General features: G+C 38.4%; 1 protein-coding gene and 1 long non-coding RNA gene across 13 annotated transcripts in view; one reads left to right on the top strand and one right to left on the bottom strand.

Annotated features, from left to right (window-relative positions):
- The window catches only part of PLEKHA7 (pleckstrin homology domain containing A7), a 152860-nt gene that overhangs the window by 11431 nt on the left and 118431 nt on the right, over nt 1–22998 (bottom strand). For 10 of the 12 annotated variants that reach the window (XM_081925825.1, XM_081925823.1, XM_081925826.1 and 7 more), the window contains 10 exons: nt 16175–16243; nt 15994–16074; nt 15223–15372; nt 13352–13453; nt 10484–10592; nt 9755–9993; nt 9061–9249; nt 8768–8885; nt 7837–7916; nt 7112–7312 (listed from right to left, as the gene is read on the bottom strand). In XM_081925825.1, coding sequence (XP_081781951.1) covers nt 7112–7312; nt 7837–7916; nt 8768–8885; nt 9061–9249; nt 9755–9993; nt 10484–10592; nt 13352–13453; nt 15223–15372; nt 15994–16074; nt 16175–16243 — 1338 coding nt within the window. Of the gene's footprint in view, nt 1–7054; nt 7313–7836; nt 7917–8767; nt 8886–9060; nt 9250–9754; nt 9994–10483; nt 10593–13351; nt 13454–15222; nt 15373–15993; nt 16075–16174; nt 16244–22998 lie in introns of all 12 variants that reach the window. The other 2 variants (XM_081925822.1, XM_081925819.1) reach the window with 2 other exon arrangements.
- LOC309378216 lies at nt 116–3561 on the top strand. Its single transcript, XR_014171877.1, has 2 exons — nt 116–1002; nt 1194–3561. It is a non-coding gene; the product is annotated as an uncharacterized lncRNA (long non-coding RNA).

The raw sequence follows: 22998 nt of genomic DNA on the forward strand, positions 1-22998 counted from the left end.
TATTAACAGATAGGAAACAATTAGAAGTTTGACCATTCCAACTAAAACACCATGTAAAATGTTCATTCCCATTACCTCAGATTATGGATTGATACAAGGGGAAGCTAGGACTTACCATAACATTTGCTTCTGGATGCTTGCTTGATGGCTGTCCTTGATGAGGTACTCATCCTGTTCAGCCAGCAGATGGCAATAAAATCTCAGCAAAAAAAGCTGCCAATAGACCAGGGTTAAATCTGACTTTACCAGTCAGGAGCCACATTCAAGTGGCACAGATAGGGGGTTACATGGGGAAAGCAGGACAAAGAACTAAATGCACCAAAAATACAAGGGAAAAGGAAGTATTCTTTGGAATTAATAAGAGGCTATGATCAGATGGAAAAATCTGACCTCAGCTAGTTCATACAATAGAGCCTATTTCCATGTACAAGTGTTTAGGATCAAAAAGTATGGTTTTGTTTCCGATGGTATTGCCTATTATTATCATTTTTTTAAAATTGGTCCTGTCTTGAGAGATGATATAGCTAATTGCTGGCTTAAGAGAGTGAGTACCCCATGTAGGTTCACCATCTAGGGGAAAATACACATTGTTACTCTGTTAAACAACCTGCACAAATGATAAGCCAAAACAATGTTTTCAAGGCACAACTTTCTGGTAATGTGTTTGCTTTACAGATGTGCTCCATAAATTCCACTGTTTTGAAAACTGTCCACTATAAGAAACCATGTTTATATATTAGATCCCTTAATTCTTACGAACACTCCATATTCGTTCAAAATCCCTTTGGAGTACCTTTTACAACGACAAAAAATTGAACACTATGTATTCTGATCAATTTACAGTCTTCAAAAGCACTGAATGCATGTTCTTCTCAGTTGCAATGAAAATAATCCTATGATTTATTGCAGGGAAGCCCAACTATTCACACCAAGTGGGTCACAAGACTACCTCAACACGGAATCTGCAGGTCACACATTGCCTTGCCAAGGTCAAAATTAGATGTCCCCCCACCAGCCCTCACACTGCCTTCCTAAAGCCAGCTAACCAAGGCCCTGGGCCTTGGAAAGGAGGTGTGAGGCGCTGGCTGGGTCTTTGACCCTCCCACCTCCTCCTCAAAGCTGGGAATGTGCGAACTAGGTAGGGGGAGGAGGACTCTAGGACCCTGCAGAATCCTCACACCTCCTTCCCAAAGCCCAGTGCCTCACTTACCTGGCTTTGGGAAGGCAGTGGCGGTCAGGAGGGAGTCAAATGTTGCTGAGAGCTGCCAGAAAAGACCTTCAATTGGACCACCCTGGTTTAACTGGACACCTGAAAATGTTTTAAGTACCTCTAAAATACGTAATATGTTTCATATAAGAAAAGTTTAGTGCACCTCATTAAACTGCCCTAGAGCTGGCATACTCTACTCATACAACTCCCCACAAAACAACCAAGTTTTTACTATTACAAAACGAAAGGCTTGAATGGAGTACCTACTTTGGGGGAATGCAAATGTGAAAATATGATACCTGTATTTTCCTCTCCAATTAATATGTAATTTTGATCCATTGGCTACAATCCAGAGATCCACACATCTACTGGGGCTGTGGACCTTTGGACCTGCATTACTCAAACCGTTGCTATGTAGCAGATGGGTTTTGATAATGCAGCTAATGATAATACAATTGGCCCTGCTGTTCAGAGGAAAAATAAAATTAACCCTCCCTTAGTCTTTGCAGAAACCAAGCAGCCCTCTGGCTCACAAGCTTAATTGGATCATTTATGTTCTCACCCATTACCTCAACTCACAAAGGAACATTTCAGTTTTCTTCCAGTGTGCTTATGGGATTAATCTCCCCTCAAAGACTTAACTTCAACAAAGAAAGGATGTCACAGCAGCATATTTGCATTTACACTTTGTAAGACATGGGATCCAACCACATGCCGAGTCAAGAGTTCCAGTGACTGCTGGAAGAAGTGAGGAGAGTAGTTTTTGCTGATCCCTACTTGCCCCTGGTTGCTTCTGGAACAGTGTGGGAAGTTGCCCAGGGAAAGGGGAATCAACAAAAATGGCTCCCACCCTTACTTCAGTGAAAGCACCTGCTAGATCTTAATCCCTTTCATGAACTGAAGCCCTTCAGTTCACCAAGGGGACACTCTGGATCTATAGTCCATAGTGGGTTTGGGGGGAGTTCAGTGGGGTGGGGCGATCATTCATGCACAAGCTCTTGATTTTCACTCAGAACATATCAAGTATTTGTATTAGGAATAGGATAAATATTGCTTAATTTAAAGGCAGCTGCTTCTCAAGCAAAAATTGGAGCCTTTAAAACTGTTGAAGAGGAGAAAGGACAATCTTCTTCACCATTAAAATGCACCATAACCAGACATCTCAATATTCAAACCAGGCCTGATTGCCAGAATATGTATAATAGAAACACAATATTAATTCTGAATTAATTTTATACTTGAAGAAAAACGTGAATTCAGTATTAGGAAGTATGTTTATTGGTGTTGATACGGAGTCTTTTACATCAAAATTAAATGACAAATCCATATATTCTGCTCAACATTTTTAATGTCATACTACATTTAAAAAGTGATCTTTTAAAAAAATATCAGTGCATTGTATTAAAAGTAGATTTACACATACAATGTATGCAATGTTATAAACTGTGCACAATAATTACATATTCCATTGTTCACCATTTGGCTGCTAAATTAGTGTCCTGCTGTAAATTGTGCTATCAAATGTTACTTTTTGTGCACTGGAGCAGTTTGGGCATACAAGAAAGAGATCTCTATGAAACATTTTCTTCTTGGCCCTACTGTGCCATTTGTATATTTTACAGCAAGAACACAGACCAATATGGCATGCAAATATGTAAAGTTATTTTTTTAACTTGTTAAAAAGTTATGAAATGTTTGCATTTGAAATAAGTATGTGTGCAATAGCTATACATTTTTTTAAAAAGATTTAAAACCTGCTACTTAAAACATGAATATGGCAGGGCTTTACCTTTCCTAAAAGATATATACTGTTACTCAATTAAAGTGTGACTGCAAATATATAAATCTGAATGCACCAGGTCCCTTTAAGAGTCCAAATGTGTATTTAGTAAAGTAATGAATCATAAATGAATTGCAAATTAGTGCTACTAAGCAACTATTTAAAATGGGAACAAAAAGGGTTAAAGGGCAAAGCCCACAACAAAAATGAAAAACTCAGTAGGAATTTAACAAAAAGCTACTAAAATGCAATTAAGCCTGGCAGAAACTGAGTGGTCTAGTTAGAAATTGTTTTAAATAATTAGAAAATTTAAAAACAAACGTGAAAGCCATTATGTATGATGTGAGTGGCAACTCTAGAAGCAAGAGACCTTGTGCAATGAATTAGGCAGGTGATGAGCATTACATAGTTCTAGTGTACCAAGAGGAGAAGGCAATGCAAAGAATTAATGTTACCGTGATTGTGTAAATCTCTCAGTGTTATAATGAAATCATTATCCTAAGCAACAAATTCCCATGACACCTTAAAAAATAACAAATTCATTGCGATGTAAGCTTTCATAGGCCAGTGCCCACCTTAAATACAGAGAGAAAAATTAAGATATTGGGTTTTTTTACAAAGTGGGGGCCAAAGACTACACCTGTAGCAGTGTTACAGTATTATGCAGAGCACAAGTGAATACAGAATATATCTGAAGGCAGCCCTGTTTAGGGACTTTTTCATGTTTAATGTTGTATTGTGTTTTCAATATTCAGTTGGGAGCTGTCCAGAGTGGCTGGGGAAACACAGCCAGATGGGCAGGGTATAAATAATAAATTATTAAATTATTATAAATTAATACAGAACCCAATCAGAATGAATGCAACATCTAATCAAACATTGAAGCAGGGTGGTATCCAAAAAAAGTGCTTCTGCTAGCAGAAGGGCTTTTGGCTGTGGAATGGAACTTTCCTTTCCTCTTCTCTGTCTGGCCCCCAGAACTGTTCTGGAGATTCCCCCAACCATTTGGGAAGGGTGTAGGCAGGGAGAGGAGAAGTTCCATTGCACAAGAGGAAACCCTTGCACAAGAGGAAACCCTTGCACTGCTGGAATCCCTTTGTAGGATACCATCCAGAGTTGGCACCGGAGTTTGTTACACACTTTTAGGCGACCAATTATTGCTTAAGATTGGGGATTTGTCTGTCTGCAAATAAGAACAGGAAGCAGGAAAGGATACTATATCTTTAAGGAAAATTCTTAACAACAAATTATAGAAGTATTAGCTGAGAGCAACATTGTGTTAGACCAAACGATGTCAGTCTGACATCAAAAGCTTGTTCACTCACATCTAAATGCCATTAAAAAATTAATCAGGCTGGTCTCTATGCTCAAGAATATATGGAGAGAAATCAGACATTTAAAATAGTCATAAAAACCAGTGGAAGAGCATTTTAACCTTCTAGGACTTGAAATCCAAGAAAAAGATTTCAAAGTGACACTCCAATATAAAGCCACTGTATGTGAATTCATTAGCAAATGTGACACTCCAGAAATAATGGAAATGGCTAGCTTGCTATGGAAAGTAACGGTTCCAGTGGCTGCTAATCAGGGGAGGGTCACATCAACACTGATTGGATCTTATATTCATTGGATCTTCTTTTCATTTGTGCTATGCATAACACTGTAATTCACCTACCATTATCTCTTGCATTGTTTGACCTTTTGGACTCACTTTGATCCTCCTTCCTCGGCTGCAATCAAGATCTATATACCCAGTGCCTTAAAAAAAAAATATAGAATGACCGTTCCCCGCATTAAACGGGGTGCCAGTACTCACCATGAAGTTATTACAGTGAGTGCCACACTTTTAACATTGGGGGGGGGGGAGGTATCAGTACTGTGTACCTTTGAGCACATCCCCCCCCCAAAAGCACTGTTATAGTTATACCTAACTTCTAAGAGCCAAACTACATAATGGTCTGATTTGCACATCATGGTAGGCCAAAGTATCGGACTGCTTGAGCACATGGGTTCCCAGACAGGAACTTGCAGTTGCTTTGCTACTCCCTGACCATTTTTCTCCCAGGCACTGAGCTAAGCCAAGGTTAGGCTTAGCATGCTAACTGAACCTGGACTTTCTGAAACTGGGTTTATCTATCCTTGCTAACTATAAGATGCAGTCAGTAACTTGCCAGAATTTGGCTTGACGTGCCAGTATTCTAAATTTATGAATGCACTTAACTTCTCTGACTTTTGTTATTAAATAGCAGTTGCAGTATGTGTGTGTCATTAGAATGAGGACTTTGGCATGCTGGGACTCTGGCACACTTTCCAAAACTGCTGTGTCCCAGGAGGGAAGTTGCCATTACTGTCTATGCAGCTGCTCTACTGGGACAAATCATCGTTTGGGGTTAGACCTATCCACTCCGCTGTGCCATGGTCTTGATCGCTCCCACCCAAGCAGCTGCAGTTCAAAAAACTCAAATCAGACATATTAAGTGCATTTACATATTTAACAGATAAAATAATTTGGTTCTTAGATTACCACTTCATGCATCTGGGCCACAGATCGAGCTACAATAAATCTGTTTTGCTGTAACAGACTAGTATAGTTACCCATCTGAAATTTATCATAATCCTCAACACATTGGCCACAACCTAACATTATTTTCAGAAGTGACACTTCAGCAAGGTTTTGTATGTCCCACAACTATAAATTTATATTTAAAATCTACACTGGGTGGTGTATTACTTTCATTTAAAAATGGTTCTTTTCTGCTTTTTTTTTTTACATCAACATTCACAACGGACACATTCCAGAGAAAGAAGTATTCTGAGCAATGCTTAGAAAATGCACAACGAATACTAAAAACACAAAATTTCAACAGGCGCTCTGTACTTTTAACTGTGCATTGGACTGAGGCCAAATACTGAAAGTAAATCCCATTTAGTTTAGTGGAGATTATTTCCATGTAAACATGTTTAAGGCAGCAGCCTGGCACCCGGATCCTAAGCAGGATGGTTGCAATCCCAAAATGCAGTGCACACATAAGCAAAACCAGCACATGCCGTAAAAAAGGCTTTGCTCGCTGTTTCTGTCCCAGATAGCTACCATAACTAAAGAGACACACTATTCATTTTTTAAGAGCCTCACTCTTTGGCAATGATAACTGCTGTTGTAGAAATGGCAAATGGAACTTTGCTCTGCATGAAATTCTGTTCTGTGCACATCACTCTTAGATCATGCCCATTCATTGGAAGTAAATCTTACTAATTATAATGGGATATACTTCTTTGTAAAATTACTTAAGATTGGTTATGTAAAATAGAAATGACTGAACCAGTAAGAAATGCTGTGGTTAACCACCCAAAATGAATCACCCTATGTTTATATTTAATCCAACATTTAACCATTGAAATAACTTAATTTTTGCTAACTGAATGCAGATACTTGCTAAACTATTCTAGGAATCTGAATAATAATTTATAAATGGACATTAGCAGCTGTATAAACATCTGTTAAATTAGCTTCTACACTTTATAGTTAATATATAAAATTTGTCAAATCCTATGCTTTCTTTAAAAAAATCTTTATTTGCCAGAACCATAGCTACTATGGTCTACTAAACTTGCAATATAGTTTCTTTAATGTACTACCTACATCTACAGAGCTCATTCTTTTATGGTTCAATCAGAAAAAAATGCAAACTTATTGTTTTCATAGCATAGCTTAAGCCAATAGGATGAGGTGGGAAAGCTGTAGCACTCCAAATGTTGCTGGAATACCATAATTCCTAACCACTGACCATGCTGGCAGGGAGTTCAACAATATCTAGAGATCCACAGATTCCCTACCCCTGCAATAGAGGGGGGGGGGATAAGCCAAGACCAACCCAATATCCATATATGAATCCATTTCCACAAAATTCTTTCATTGCTAGACTTTTCTTATGCCAAGTTACTTCTGCACCTGCTACATTAAGCTGTGACTATTTAGAGTTAAAAGCCATATTCTGTTATTTGCACTTCAGAAACTGATAATTAAATAATACAAGTGTAATGCACTTTCAAATAAAAGTGCTTACTAGAGAAGCTACAGATCATATTTTTAGTCTAGTCCTCTTAAGGCATGTCTAACATACTGAGCCTACGTCTGCAGAAACAGGCCGGACGAATGATCGTGACGAGACAGACTGTCTTTCTCCTTGACCAAGAGTTCTCTTGCGTTCACGAACTAATGCCTTTTGATGTCGTTTCATTCTTTCTAGTTGTTCCTCGGCACTCATCTTGCCTCTTTGGTGATCTCCGGAGTATAAACGTTCCAAGGCACTCTTCGGTCTATCCTGTTAACAACAGCGTGTGATATTTAATACTTTTAAAGCTGTATCCTAGGGATGAAATCCAAAGCTTCTGTTCTACATACAGAATGGCTTCTGATCCATCAGAGGTGTCTGCTATTTTTTTTAAAAGGGGAGAGGATGGAAGCATCAGCAAAAATTGCCTCCCCTTTATTATAATAGTAGATGCGCCTGCTAGACCATACACTGTACTGGATTTCCCTTTTTATTTCCAAACTGTAATGCACATACTCTAGAACAATTCTGTTTAGAATCTGTCACTATAAAAGGCTAAAGACAGTGACCAATCCAAGTAAATACGTCCCTATGCTGCAAGCACCTAATTTTACACAAGAGGCATAGGTAATTAACAATTCTGACAGCTGGAGTTGCAATAACTATAAACCCTAAGCTGAACAGAATTATATAACCCCACCTATCTTATATTGTGACTGAACTTGTTATATATTAAAGCAAAAAGCAACTCTGTTGATTAGATTTGGTATCCATAAAGATATGTGCAGAATTACCTTGGAACCATCTCTTCGAAATGTTGCATATGATGAAGCTGTTGATGACTGATGCAGTCTGGAAGTTGAGCCAGATAATCCTTTACAAAGGAAAAAGGTGCTTTTAAAGCAAAATTGCATTTAGGAAGAAATGTACTCAGTGCTTTCTAAATCTATTTTTTAATATATATTTTTCTTTCTATCCAGGTATGTCCTATTAACTACATGTAAAAAGATCTGGCTGTCCTGATTTGTGAACAGGCTATATGCTCAAAACTAACAGCAGATTTCAAGAAAGAGGTGTTTGAAATGGAACAAGAAATGCAGCTATGAGGTCCTGGAAGCTAAATTTAGGTTGCTAGGTAGGAGGCTGAAAGGCAAGGCAACTTTCTCTGAAATGCAATGCTATCTGTCCCATACAAAGGGCCAGCTAAGCAAAGGGCCAGCTAAGTTGAATGATTTATCAGTGTATGGATGACACAGCAGTGTACTGACAAATTAAAAACTAACAAATCACTGCGTCTAGATAGTATCCATACAACAGTTTTTATAGAGCTCAAATATGAAACACCTGATTTTCTTTTTAAAAAGATCTATTTAGAGCATTTAGCTCCCAGAGAATCTACAAGTAAATATTAGTGATAACATTATTGCTGATGGATAGATGTGGCTTCAGACTCAAGCTATGTAGATTCTTTTAACTGAATTGTTCATTCATCTCTGGTGTGAGTCACTAAAAGCTCTGCTTCTGGGATAACACAGTCTCAATTAGGTGGGTTAGTCTGCCAGAGAAAGGGATACAATGAAAGCTTAAGCACTTAGTATAGGACTGGATAGGATCCTTCTATCCCTGTCCCTTCAAGAATCATGTAGAGTTCTAACACACCCATGTATCAAATGGAAATAAACAGCTTTGAATCTATATTTATATGTGGTGAATCTCTTAACTTACCTCTGCTAGGTAATGTTTGGTATCTACTGTCAGTACCTAGAAAACCAGCAGAAGGTTGGCTCAGATCACTGCCTATTGTTTCCAGTTCAGGTTCACTCACATATGAGCGGAGTTCTACCTGTACAGATGAACACTTGATTAAATCAGATTGCAAAAATATAGGACACATTTTCATAATTTTGTTGGAGTCATATACTGTCTCCCAGAAGTCATCATATTATGTTTATATTTGAGGAAACATACTTTTTAAAGCAGTACAACTACATTTGGAAAACCAGGGCCTGCGTGCTTACCCTGTAATCTCCGTTGACATACTGCCCTAGTTCACGGTCTCGTTTCCTTTCATCTGACTGGCGTTTCAGGCCCCGCACTGAGGTGTGCCTGATGACAGTGGCTTCCCTGGGAAGAGGTGGGACGGCTGGTGGGTGGTCATCAGGGCTGTACAACTGTGGAAGAGGAGGTCTTGGTGGCGCTTCGTCTTCCTGACACAATATTAAGAAGCAAACATGTCCTTTAGCCTGCGGTGTTCAGCCATTTCAACAGGCACAAAATGGTAAAACTGACATTTCTTTTGTTTAAATCCAAGAAAATAATGTGCATGAATTCAAACTAAATGGCCTGAACACAGCTTCAAGAATGTGTTTTGGGTATTTCTTCAGTCTTGTTTCTGTCTTTCTTAAGCAGCGCCAACAAGTCACAGCATTACATCTCAATTCAGAGATTAGTGTTGTATACACTAAGAAAACCCATTCCCAGATACTATTAGCCAGTGCTCCCCCCCCCTAAAAGAAATGTTTAGAGGTACTCTCATTTTTACTCAAGGGAATTACCATTTTATAGTTCAAATCGGGGAAAATAAATACAGTAAATGGACAAAAGTACAAAGATTCACAAAATGTTTAGGGGTATGCATACTCCTGCGTTCTCCCAGAAAAAAGAACTGCTTTTAGCCCACCGATTACATGATACCGTAGTTATGACACTTACAACATTTGGCATTAATTTTACAGGTGACTGAACTGGAGGCTCAACTTTTTTCATTTGCTGGGATGGCGAGAACATTCTGGGTTGCGTATAAGGCTGTGGAAGAAGTCTGACTTCTAAAGAGGGCTTGACAGGACTAGATGGTGAACTTTGCTGAGTAGAAAGTTTGCTGTCCCCTGACATGAGAGTAGATGATAATGAAGGCACTAGAGGTTTTGAAAACGAAGGCACTGTTTTTCTCTCTGCAAAGAGGAAGACATAATGCACACAGATGTAGGTCAGAAACACTGAGGAATCCACATGCACAATATGAACCTAAATATAATATTTAGACACAGCACCTTAATGTTTATTGAACTACTTTTGGAAATACAAAAAGACATACTTTTCTATGTATGAACCTGACAGATTTCAGCAGGCCCTGAATGGTAACGTTAATGAGAAGGTGAGAGAAAAGTTGCCAGCAGTGCAAGATGGGATACGCTTTTGTTAGAAAAGTTAAGAATGATAAGCAGCCAATTTGAATGTATAATGTTGGACAATCTCCCATCATTATGCAGGATTAGAAGTGAACCAAGGAGATTCCTCTGTGATGCAGATATCATTGTCCTAAAATAGCAGAGGCAACTCCTCAATGAAAAAAATGTGGCTGCCAAATTTAATTCAAGCTTAGATCTGGATAAGGAGATATAGCTTTTAATGTATGCATTAAAATGTGTGCATTTTACTTACCTGGATTCTTTATAGACTCTATGATGACTTTATAGTTGGATTTGTTTGCACTTAGGCCAGCCGTAACATCTTCTATTCTCCATAAATCTTTTTGCATTTGGGCTTTCTCCTAATAAGCAATGAAGACCAGGAAGATGGTGAAGGAATGGCAAAAATATGAACAATAGTTACATAAGCCCAAAACATATTTTTCCATTTATTTTGCTTTAAATAAAATGTTGTATATGGTCGCTTTGGCTACAAAACAGCATAGTTGAAAATGAGAGATCTCTTACATCATTTTTGCATGAAGGGACAATGGTCCTGACAGTAAAGTCTAACTCAAGGGCAGCAGCAACCACTGGTGTTGCTACCCTGCTACAAACCAACGCACACAATGCTGGTCCTGATTTGTCAAGTCTGTTCTCCTCATATGTGTGTGGGGAAAACAGCATTGTGGTTAGCATCTTTAACACTGGGCTTATCCTATCATGCACAAATAAAGAATAGTAATAGATAACCCAACCTACAAGATGATTGACACATGGAATTTATCTATGAGAAACCATTTTAAAAATCAGGTAAGAAGCTCTGCCTTAACTTAATACATTTTGCTCATTTATGCCCTCTGCTAGTTGTACAGTATTCTGGATAATGTCATTATCCAGTATGGTAGTGTGCTACAATGAAGGTATTAAAGACAGATGGCAAGTAAAACACTTTTTCTCAGTGCTGGGCAGTTAGGTAGATTGTAAGTGCTATGATGTATGTGTGGCTGAAAGAGACAAAGTGTGAGTTTCTGGAAAACAGACATCCACTGGGAATGCAGTGATCCATGTGTAAATGGATGTAACTTCTGCCTATGTATGCGGGGAGCATTAGTTTTCACCAACCCTGCCCCTCAAGCAATAGCCACCTGTACCTCACCGTACACTGTTCCAGAGGGTCTGTGGACTGCAACCATAATCTTTCACAGGGCAATGGGAGGACAGTAGGTAAGGGTGTGATAAAACCCTGATGTGTACATTCTGTTTGGGGTTCAAACCACTAAAATGAATGAAACTCAAAATTCAAGATAAGAGAGGCTTTATTCCTTTTTTTTTTGCTGTTGTTAGTGAGTAAACCCTCTTCTCTTTATATGTGCAGGTGTAGAAATGAAATTTTTAAAAATCTCTCCAGACAGTCGTTTGGATTTCTATTCCAGTTTGATATGGATTTGTAAGTTTGATTTAAATCTGAATTTCTGGAATGTTTTATTGGTTAATATTTTTATTTATTTGTATGACACTTTTCAGAAGCAGCAAAATTAAAAAGTTAATACATTAAATAAGCAGAAATAATCTGCTTAATAACCTGTAAAGCCATGCCATTTTATCCTTGAGATGAACACTAATATACTGTTTAACTTGGGTGCAACCTCTGAACATCCTTTTTTCCATTCAAATATCAAACCTCCCCCCCCACCCTGCAGTTTTTCCAAGAGCTTATTAATATAACAATGCAAAATGTCAAGGAGCACTCCCAAGTTCTCATCGAAATCTTACTTTTATCTCAAAATTAATTATAACTTCCTTTTAAGTAATACAGACTTTTTCTTTCTAATACATTTTAAGAGTTTGCTTGAGAGATGAAATTACAAAGGTCAATTTTGATCAATTCATGTCAGCAAATGGGGAATGTGCATAATCTTTTAAAAAAAGATTATATGAGATGCAATTTAAGAAATCCTAATTCCTTGAATGAAGGTCCCCGCGACCAAAAAGGAGCAATAGCCTGCTTGGCATAATTGGTCTACATTCCAAACATACATGTGTTTGTGTCTAATTACTAAAAGCAATCAAGTATGAATTTGAAAATAAATAATGAGAATATTGAAACTCTATGTAGTAAGTCTAAATGAACGCAGAAACACATGATGCTACCTCATACTAAATTAGACCAGTGGTACCATTTATGCTGACTGGCAGCAGCACTCCAAGACCTCAGGCCTTGTGTGAAAATTGTTATTTGCCTATTTGCCCATTTCCGCCACTTATTCACTGCCAATCAAATAGGGCCAAAAAGAAGTATCCGGAGTGTGAATCAGATGTACGACTCAGTAGTGGTGACCAGGACAGGGCCCTGTTTCGGAGTAAACGCCTTCTTCAGCTCGGTTTTTTGAGGACTATAAATCTGTTGGAAGTCTATATCATTTAATTCTTTTATGTTTCTTTTTCAACATGCGCTTTTGGCCCTATTTGATTCTTTATTCTTTATTCTGATTTGATATAATATGGACTCTTTTTGACTGCCATTGAGACTTGTATAAAACAATTGTTGTGTACTGGTATTTTATGTACCTTTATACCATATCACTGCATATTTGAGACTACATTATTTCTGCACTTAAACGTTGCATCTAAATTTACTATTACCTTAAAACTGTCGTATTTACATGTTGTGTTTAAATTTACTATTAGTTTAAAACTGTTACTCTTAGCAGAATATACACGTTTTTCTTTTCAACTCTCGAGTAGGAATTATTCCTTATATTGAAACTTGTGGCCAGAGCTCTTGGTATATCCTTTTCAGTGTATTTTCAACAAGAACTCCAATTTCTTTAACGATTGTTCTGTCACAGCAAACATTTTGGCTTGCCAAATAGAATGATTCCCCCTCTTCTGCCCCTGCATGCTGTTCTGGGAATTCTCTCAACCTCAAAACAATTCCAGGGGATATGTGGGGCATAGGGAGGAGAGGTGTGAAAGCCCCATTGTGCAAGTGGAATCCTGGCCCCTGCATTTACCTCAAGATTCACTCACATAGTGGGACAAGATCTGGCTACGCTGCCAAAGGGCTTGGGCACATTGTGCAAAAGCTGCTTGAATCATGAAGCTGAATAAGCCTCACCTGAGAAAAAAACGATCTGTTCATTTGTTCCTGTAAGGCTTGCTTCAGCTGGTGTACATCTTTTTCCAGTTTCAGATATTCGTTCCAGGCATTTTCCATTTCCTGTTGGCAAAGACAAAATATTCAGCTTTATCCTTTCATCCCCACCATCCTGTGTGTGTGGTGGGTCCATATGGATTCCGCACCCTTAGAGAAAGATGGAACCTGAGGTGTTCCTGAATGCTCTGGGAGACTGAATATACCCCCCCCCACCTATGTTTTTAGCTGTTTCAGTTTTCTCTGTAAGTCACCTTGAGTCCCTCTCAGAGAAAAAAACAGGATGATGATGATATTTCCCAGTGGATAAAGCTAACGAGCCTGTCAAAGCCCTGATCTCGCTATGCTCCCACATGTCCTCTCCAGCACTATGGAGCCAGAGTAACATCTTGGTATTCTGGGGAGCTCCGGGATATGAAACAAGCCAGACAAAGACTAGAGCACAACTAATGCAAGCCTCACTTTAAAGCTGATGGGACACTGTTCAGAGCACATAATTGTGTTTACCATGCAGCAGTATCAGCTGTGAAGAAGGCTCATTTTGCAGTTTGCATTGCATCCTCTAGAAGGCGGCTGATGGAGTTCTTTTGGACAGTTCAGAGGTTACTGACTCACATTGTGGGGAGGGACATCTGGAACATTTGAGGACGCACTGGGATCAACTGGCTACACCCTCTAAAGATAAAGTCTCTAGAGTTCAGAGTGATAATGACTCTGCAATTGTTGCCACGCTGGTTGACGTAACCAGTGCCAGAATCAATGATGTGTTGTGAGTTCAGTTTCAGCTGCCCTCTGGACCCCTATCCCTCCTGGCTTATTAAATCTAGCAGAGGGGGGTCTGACTGGTTGGGTCTAGAGCATCATTAATGCTTCACTGTGTGAGATGATGCTCCCCAATGCCTTGAAAGATATTTGTGTGGCAGCACCCAAACTTTGGAACTCCCTGCCTATTGACATCAGTCACACACTTTCATGGTACTGTTTTCGGTACCTGCTAAAAACATATTTGTTTAGGAAAACCTATTCAGAAAACTAGAATGCTGACATGAGTTTTAATCTGGTTTTTAGCTTATTGTTGATTATAATTATTTTTTCAATGTTTTAAATAGTTGTTTTAAACTGCTTTTCACTGATAATTTATTGTTTCATTCTTTTTGTAAACCGTTTTGAGGTTTTAGTACAATTAAGCAGTACAGTGGTACCTCGGGTTACAGAGGCCTCAAGTTACAGACTCCGCTAACGCAGAAATAGTACCTCGGGTTAAGAACTTTGCTTCAGGATGAGAACAGAAATCGTGCTCCGGTGGTGCGGCAGCAGCTGGAGGCCGCATTAGCTAAAGTGGTGCTTCAGGTTAAGAACAGTTTCAGGTTAAGAACGGACCTCCAGAATGAATTAAGTTCTTAACCCAAGGTACCACTGTATTTACATCTTGTGAAATACATAAACAAACAAACAAACAAACAATAAAAGATATAAAATGCTGCAGATTGATCTAAGCATTAAAGCAACTACTTTATGCTGTTTATACCAAAAACAAATATACTTTAGTTTACAAAACTATGCATTCTTACTTGGAAATTACACCCACTGAAACTGATGAGGCATTATTCTAAGCATATAAGAAAAGACTGGGCCTAAAGAAAATTTACTATGGCTTTGGATTCACTGGCTCCAAAACCTTGAGGATCCCTGAAGAGCTCAACTCTGGAAGTACTATAGCAATTTTTAAAAAACGAACCCATTTCAGTGGGTCTGCCATGAAAATAGAATTAAAATGACTGAACACTAAAATATTTGTCTATAAGTTAACTTTTGTATCTCTAGGAATTACTTACTGTAGATACTTTGGATATTTCTGCCCGAATATGTACGAGATCCTCCTGCAAAAGTTTCTGCTGGTATGAAATCTTTTCTGTGTGCTGTGGTTGGTCTTTGTATTGTTCCATCTGCCGATGCAGCACTTCCAGGACAGATTCCAACTGATCCTGTAGAAGATTTAAAAGATATTGAAAAGCAACACATCAGCAAATTTAAAACAAATTTATACACATATCTAACTGACCTTTAGCCCTGGAAATATATATGCATATTACCTGAGGGAGATATGCATAGGATTGTGCTGCTATTTTCTTTTTACCATATTATTAACCTCAAATCAGCCTTAGTTCTTGTTCACTTTTATTCTATGTTATTAATGATGCTACCAGCATCTACTATCGTCCTCATTTGGTTAGATAAGTATCAGAAAACAGAATTTAGCTACTCAATGCAATATTACAACATGGGAAATTTCAGACCTCATCTCCAAAAAGTTGATTACGGACAGCAGTTATCAACCATTGTTGACCTCTGCCTTGATCATTCTAATTCCAATTCCATACCCAGCAGCTGGGCTTGCAAGCAAAACATGGTGTGACATCTATTTGCCAAATTACTGTATTTTAATAATGCATCCTATTTTCATCTCAACCCTATTCCCATCAATGAACACAGCAGTTGAGCATACTATCCAAAATAAGCAATTGCAGTAACTACAGTGATTGCCATATTTTACTGCAAAACCTGTTAGAGAAACAAGGCAATGGAGGGATTGCAATACTATTTACTTTATTTTCCTTCAGGGCTCTTATTTTGTCTTCTAGGTCTTGTAGAATCCTGTCTTGTTCACACAGAACACTTAGTTTCACCTACAAACAAGAATGTATATAAAAAAAGATTAGAATAATAAAACAGAACTGGATTCATCAGGACAACTGCATCCTTAGTAAAATTATGCTTTATTCTTACATCAATATCACTTTCTCCAATCCTGATGGGTTTCGCATTTCGTTCTTTTATTGTATCACGCCCTGTTACCTAAAAAAAATAAAAAATAAAGATTTGAAAGTAAAATTAAAAGTTGGTCATAAACAAAAAAGGTCTGGAGAAAAAATTACTAATTCCCTCTATATTTTAAGATAATTTAAGGAGGAATCTAAGCTCCTTGGGAGGCAGCAGAAGGGCCTCTGGATGCTGTGGACCTAGAGGGTAGTCTGCAGATGGAGGAGGAGGACTGCAACCAGAGGTCTCCTTAGTGCAGCAGCAGCAGCAGCAGCAGCAAGGTCTGTCGCCATTACTTTGACAATAGTAGGAGAAGAAAAGGGCTTATTGAGACAGATCCAAGAGGCCTTGGACACATAGGATCTACAGATTTCCCATTCTCCCAATAAGACAGAAAAACTACACCAGCCCTGAAGCTACCACAGTTATTTTCCTGCCCATTGAAACCAATAGAAATTTTTGTTTTGTTTGTTTTTTAATAGCAAAATGAAGGGAGGGGAAAAGAAAGAAGCCACCCACTACCATCTCCCGTGGGCAGCCAGCACAAGCCTGGTAGGGCTTAGGAAAGAGCAGATTCTTCACCACAGATATATCCCTACTACACTAGTAGTATTACAAATATCTTATATGGGATCTTTTAAAATATGGTTGTTTAATTTACCTTTAAAGTTTTATAGCAGCAATGTGAATTCTTAACAAATGGGGCAAAGTCAGCATTATTTATATCTTCACGCATTCTATGATTCTTATACAAAATTTCTAAACAAATCCATTTTATATTAACACAGCACAGCAGATTTTGCTGGATTACATCCTCCCAGCACTAATTCTTTGATTTCTTAATGCTGAAAATTAAACATCCGTGGTTCTATTTCAAAGGTTAGGTTTCTTGGGGGTTTTTTCAAAAACACATTGTTTTAAATTGTTTTAATACCCATAAATGTCACCAGTTCTTTGCTGGTATAGCAGCCTGATATATTGACCCTGATCCAAAGTGTTTCAGGGAGGATCCACATGCACAACAATTCTTTCAAATTTGGTTGGGTTCCAAATGATAAACTTCCTTATGCAAAAAATGTTCACCTGCAATATGCTGCTGGTAGCTGGAAGAGAAATACTGACCCTATAAGGTGTTAAGTTCCTGCACTATACAGGATAAAAAGAGCAATGGATGGACGCGATGAATGGATGGATGGACCCAGCATTGTGAGCAGACCCACAGAAAAGTGGGGGGGGGGTAGTAGAGACAGGAGTGGAATGTGCAACCATCCTAATAGATCAGACAAAATTCTCAAGTGAATAGAATACAATGGTACCTTGGTTTACAAACTTAATCCGTTACGGAAGTCAGTTCTTAAACCGAAACAGTTCTTAAACCAAGACGCGCTTTCCCTAATGAGGTTTCTTGCCGCTGGTGCCCTTCCACCGTTCGGCTTCCGTTCTTAGACTGAGGTAAAGTTCACAAACCGGGACACTACTTCCAGTTTTGCGGAGTTCGTAAATTGAATAGTTCATAAACAGGGCTGTTCTTAAACCGAGGTACCACTGTATATGTTTGGCCTATAACATGGTTATAGCCCTATAGCCCTAGTCTAAGGGATGCATTCCCTTCTGGCCAACATTTCAAGGGAGACATGCAGGGATGAGCAGGGCTAGAGGCAAAAGCGAATGGAACAATGAATGTTAATTTTATATAGGTACACTAAGCTAGCCCCATGCCCCGCCCCCTCCTCCCGGCAATCTCTTTATCACCCATCCAGGCAAGCAAGAGGCATTATCAGAGTTCAAGAACACATTCCAGCCACACAAAACACTTGGGGCGTGAAGCAGGGCCAGTGAGGGGTGTGGCTGGAGGAGACTTCCAAGGGTCAGATATGAGGGCCTGGAGGGAAGCATTCAATCCCAGGTCTGAGGTTCCTCACGCGTCACCTGTAACAAATCTGGTGCTACTAGAAGTGTTCCCCAGTTACTCAGCACATGCACTCATGTACACGAATGCTACATACAAAACCCAAACAAGAAATGTAATAATGAATGTTACTGGGGTTTTTTTTTACAACTGAAATATATTTTTCTTTTCACCACATGAAATCACCTCAGGGGCCAAGCCATCATAATTTACCCAAAGGATATGAAAATGATATTTAACTCTTGAGGCAGAAGACAGTAGTTATTAAAACAAGAACAAGTAGTCAGCCAGAAAATGTCTTGTTCAAAACTCACCTTGTGCATTATTACACTAGGTAGCCTTAGAAAAGGTACTGTTTCAGCTGCAGCTATGTGTTGCAAGGTGGTGTGATAATTCTGACTTTCTGTATAAGATTGTTACAAAGTTTACTGAGAAAAATGTATGTGAAGCCTTTGAACATTCAGAAGGCGCTATAAAAAAGCTGGAATTAATATTAGCACTATTATTAGTTCTATTTACCATTCATGACTATTTGTCACAGCTCCATCTTCAAGTTCCCATCATTGTAAACTGATAAAATGGAAACCAAATAATCAAATACAGGAGGGCTTATTGCCTTTTGGCAATATTTAGATTTAGGTTTGTTTTGTTTTTTTGCAGTAAAGCACCGTTTCCTTTTAAACTGCCACCTAGAATATTGTGTGGATTTAAAACTTTGTAAGATAAGCAACACATACTATATATTGGTATAACAGAATGTAAGTAATCAGTATAACAACAAATATGCAAGCAAGGGAACTGATCTGAAATCTAAAAGGTATACAGTGCACAGTGAGCCAAGGAAAAAATATGCAATTATATCATATAACAGTACATGTAAAATCAACTCATTGTCAAAGCAGCAAAATCAAAACAAAATTGGCATGCTTCTGTATTTTCATAATTATAAAAATGGAATCACCACCACTAGTTTCCAACACATGAGAAAATGAAATCAAGCAGTACTGTGCCAGCCATAATATTGCACAAAGCCTCCAAAAACACACATCTTGCAGAAAGCTGTGGTGTCGTATGTATCATGAGACACCTGTGGATGCTTAGCCATTTAAACATTGACTGCCATTGAAGAAAGCAATGGAATGGTTACATTTCCGTTACAGGCACTCTTACATTTATACTGGATAGTAACCCTTGTGCTGAGCTCTTTAGAACTTTGTAAACCATGTTGATCAGAGGTCCATTATTTTTTATCTGTTTCAAACAAAATTTTAATACATATCTTGTTATAGAAGGAAAGTTGACACTAGAAGCCAATAAACAACAAAACAGGAAAATAAAAATATATGTACACTATTATTTTTAGTAGCATGACTTCTCCTTGCTGCAGTTCAACACTCCATACAGTTAGTTGACTAACACACATTTCTCAGAAACTGGAGTGGCGGGAGGGACAGGTGGGGGAGGGAGACGTAAAAGCATATTTTGCTTCTCATGTGCACTTTCCCCAAGTTTGCTGATGATACTAAGTAAGTCAGGGTTATTGAAACAAAAACAGATTGTGAAGAGCTCCAAAAGGACATCTCCAAACTGAATGAATGGGTGTCAAAATGGAAAATGCAAATCAATGTAAATGCTCCAAAGATTCTTTGCAGCAAAAAATATTTATTTCACATCTACACTTATGTGGTCTGAACTGGTAGTGAATGACCAGGAACAAGACCTTGGGGTCATAGTCGATAGCTCAATGAAGATGTCTATCCAGTGTGTGGCAGCTGTGAAAAAGGCAAATTCCAAGGTAGGGATCATTAGGAAATGAATTGAAAATAAAACTGATATCATAATACAAATCTATGGTGTGACTGCCTTTGGAATACTGTGTACAGTTCTTGTCTCCTCACCTCAAAAATGATATTGTAGTGTTGGAAAAGGTTCAGAAAAGGGCAACCAAAAAGATCAAGGAGATGGAGCAGCTCCCCCAAGAGAAAAGGTTGCACTACATGGGACTTTAGAAAAAGGTGAATAAGTAGTGACACGGTTGAAGTTTATAAAATTATGAGTGGCATGGAGAAAGTGAAGAGAGAAAAGTTTCTATCTCACACATAACCTTGGAACTCATGGACATCCAAGGAAGCCGAATGTTGGAAGATTCAGGACACATAAAAGAAAGGATTTCTTCACGTAGCACGTACTTAACTCTGGAGCTTGCAGTGATAGTCATCAACTTGGTTGGCTTTAGAAGAGGCTTAGACAAAATTCTTAGATAAGTCTATCAATGTCTATTAGACATGATGGAAGCTATTCTCTGCTTTCATGGTCAAAGGAAGTACTATGATTCTGAATACCAGTCGCTAGAAACCAGAGAGTGTGCTCTTTTGCTCAACTCCTGCTTGAATCTGGTTGGCCACTGTGAGAACAAGAAGCTAGACAACTGTAGATCCATCAAGCTCTTATGTTCTGATGCTCGCAATGGAAGTAATAAGTGGTGATTTTCTGTAACTTTCAAATACAATACAAACTAGGGACTCAAAATAAAAAAAATGTACTGATCAGTCTCCTACACTGTTTGTTTATAGAAAAAATTCTAGCTTTATATGCCTAATATGAAACAGCCTTCAGTATGTTCTGATTGCTAGCGTAACAGTTAAGAAATTCAGGGCATTAGGTTTATCTACTAACCTCCTCCGATGAATGAATAAAGAAAACATGATTTGTGTGCATTATTTGTGTGGAACATGATTTGTGTGCATTATTTATGTCCTTGTGTCTAAACATTGGGAAGGCATGGAAGCACAGAATCTTTAGCACCAAAACATACCTCCTACTACCATTGCATACAAATATTGGGGACTCCCTCTTCCTTCCTCCAAATATCCAAAACTTGCAGAGGGAGAGGATGAAAGAAGGACAGGCTGAAAGGCAGCAGATGGCCACAATCCCTACAGACTGAATGCAAAGGTGAGAAAGGGAACTGGACGCTCAGGGCTTCTAAGGCTAGTCTTCCTCTTCAAATGACCCTTTTGGTGGCCCTTCATCACTGAAAGGATCCTGGAAGGAAGAATTATTAGCCTTGGAGAATATGGCACCATATCAAAGCCCAGATCACCCCAGGATCCCTTCAGCAGCAAGAGGACTGCCATGGGGTGCATGCCATCCAAACCTGAAGGATATTGTTGCAGATAAAATGTGATTGCAGCCTCTCTAGATTATTTGTAGGTAATTACTTGTATATTCTACTTCCTTTTCCCTTCCTCTTCTACATTCTGAGTGCTTGGATACTGCTGTGATGACAATATACAGCAGGCAAGCCTCAGATTAATAGCTCAAGAGAGTATCTCAGGCTAACTTGAATTTGCCTTGATTTAGGAGCTGAATTTATTCTTATTTATTTATTTTTTTAAAAAGTTTTCAAGTTTTACAGTCACACCTTTTTTCTATTCTTATACAGTAATTCTATTTGACTTCCCATCCAACATTCTATGACAGTTCTTTTAACATCTTGATTGGCTGCATATACATTAATTCCTTCACCTTATTTTCCACACCTTCGTGTCTTTAATATTGTCAACTGTTGGTTACAAAGTAGGAACTGAATTTATTCTATGCAGCATATCATCCAAAGCATTATTTCAAACTCCACCAACAAAAATTAGTGGCTACCAAGGAACTATAAACTTAACTTTTACAGGATCACTCATGCTGCAGCTGCTTTTAAAGCAACATTCTTCAAAACATACCATACCCAGTGCTTTTTTTCTTTAAAAATATTTAGGGGTACTCTCATTTCAATATTTCATATTGAAATACTGACCCTCAATGAGGCCAAACTTAGATTCACAAAGTGTTTAGGGGTATGTGTACCCCTGTGTACCCCCAGAAAAAAGCACTGACTGTACCTAATTCATAAACGCAGAAAACAAGAACCATTACAAGACTCAACAGTTACCTTGATATTCCATCATCGGAATAACTGCATGTTACATGAAATGCTGCCTATGCTAGCCAATATATATATATACATACAAAATATATAGAATATTTTAAAGAGGTGAATGTTAGATATTTAACATTAACTTTCTTTAGAATTTAAGACTGCAATCCTATGCTTACTTCCATGGGAGCAGGTTCCATGGAACTCAATACAACTTATTTCAGAGTGGTAATGTATGAGGTTGCACTAGAAAAGTAATGGTTGTCTAAATCAGATCATTACAATCTGTTATCAGGCAGACATGGTTTTCCTGAGCCTATCTGCTTTCTACTTGAGAGTCACAATGGTATGGATATGTTAGGATTTTTAGGTATTCAAGATTTTTGGAGACATCCTTAACACAGAGCACACTGCAGTGATCCAGCCTGGAGGTTTACAAGGCATAGATGACTGTGGCAAGATAAGCTTTTCGTGGGAGGTGATGCAGCCGCACCAACAGGAATTGGTGAAAAGTTTATCTGGCCATAAATATCATTTTCAGAACTTTAAATGGTCCGGAAAATGAATCAGTTTATTAACTGAGACTTATACCAAACATATTATTTCAGTACTTAAATATCTTCACTGGTTTCAGTTTGTTTCGGGGCACAATTCAAAATACTGTTGATCCACAGAACACTATGTGGTCAAAGACCAAGATCTAAAGGACTGCCTTCTCAGGTATGAATTTAATTGTTTGGTGAAGTTTCTCTGGGTGTTAATGGCTCGTGTCTACAGATTAAATAGGAAGCTACCAAGGATTACCTCTATAGAATACTGTACTCTTCTCCAGAAACATATGTGTAGCATCTACTCTGCTGTCTTTTGAGCACCAAGTTAAATCTGTTTTGTTTACACTTACACAATTTTTTGGTGAGAATAAATTTGGAAATGTTTTCCTACTACCTTTAAACA

The sequence above is a fragment of the Podarcis melisellensis genome (genome assembly GCF_964234715.1).
Source record: "Podarcis melisellensis genome assembly, chromosome: 1".
Taxonomy (NCBI): Eukaryota; Metazoa; Chordata; class Lepidosauria; order Squamata; family Lacertidae; genus Podarcis; species Podarcis melisellensis.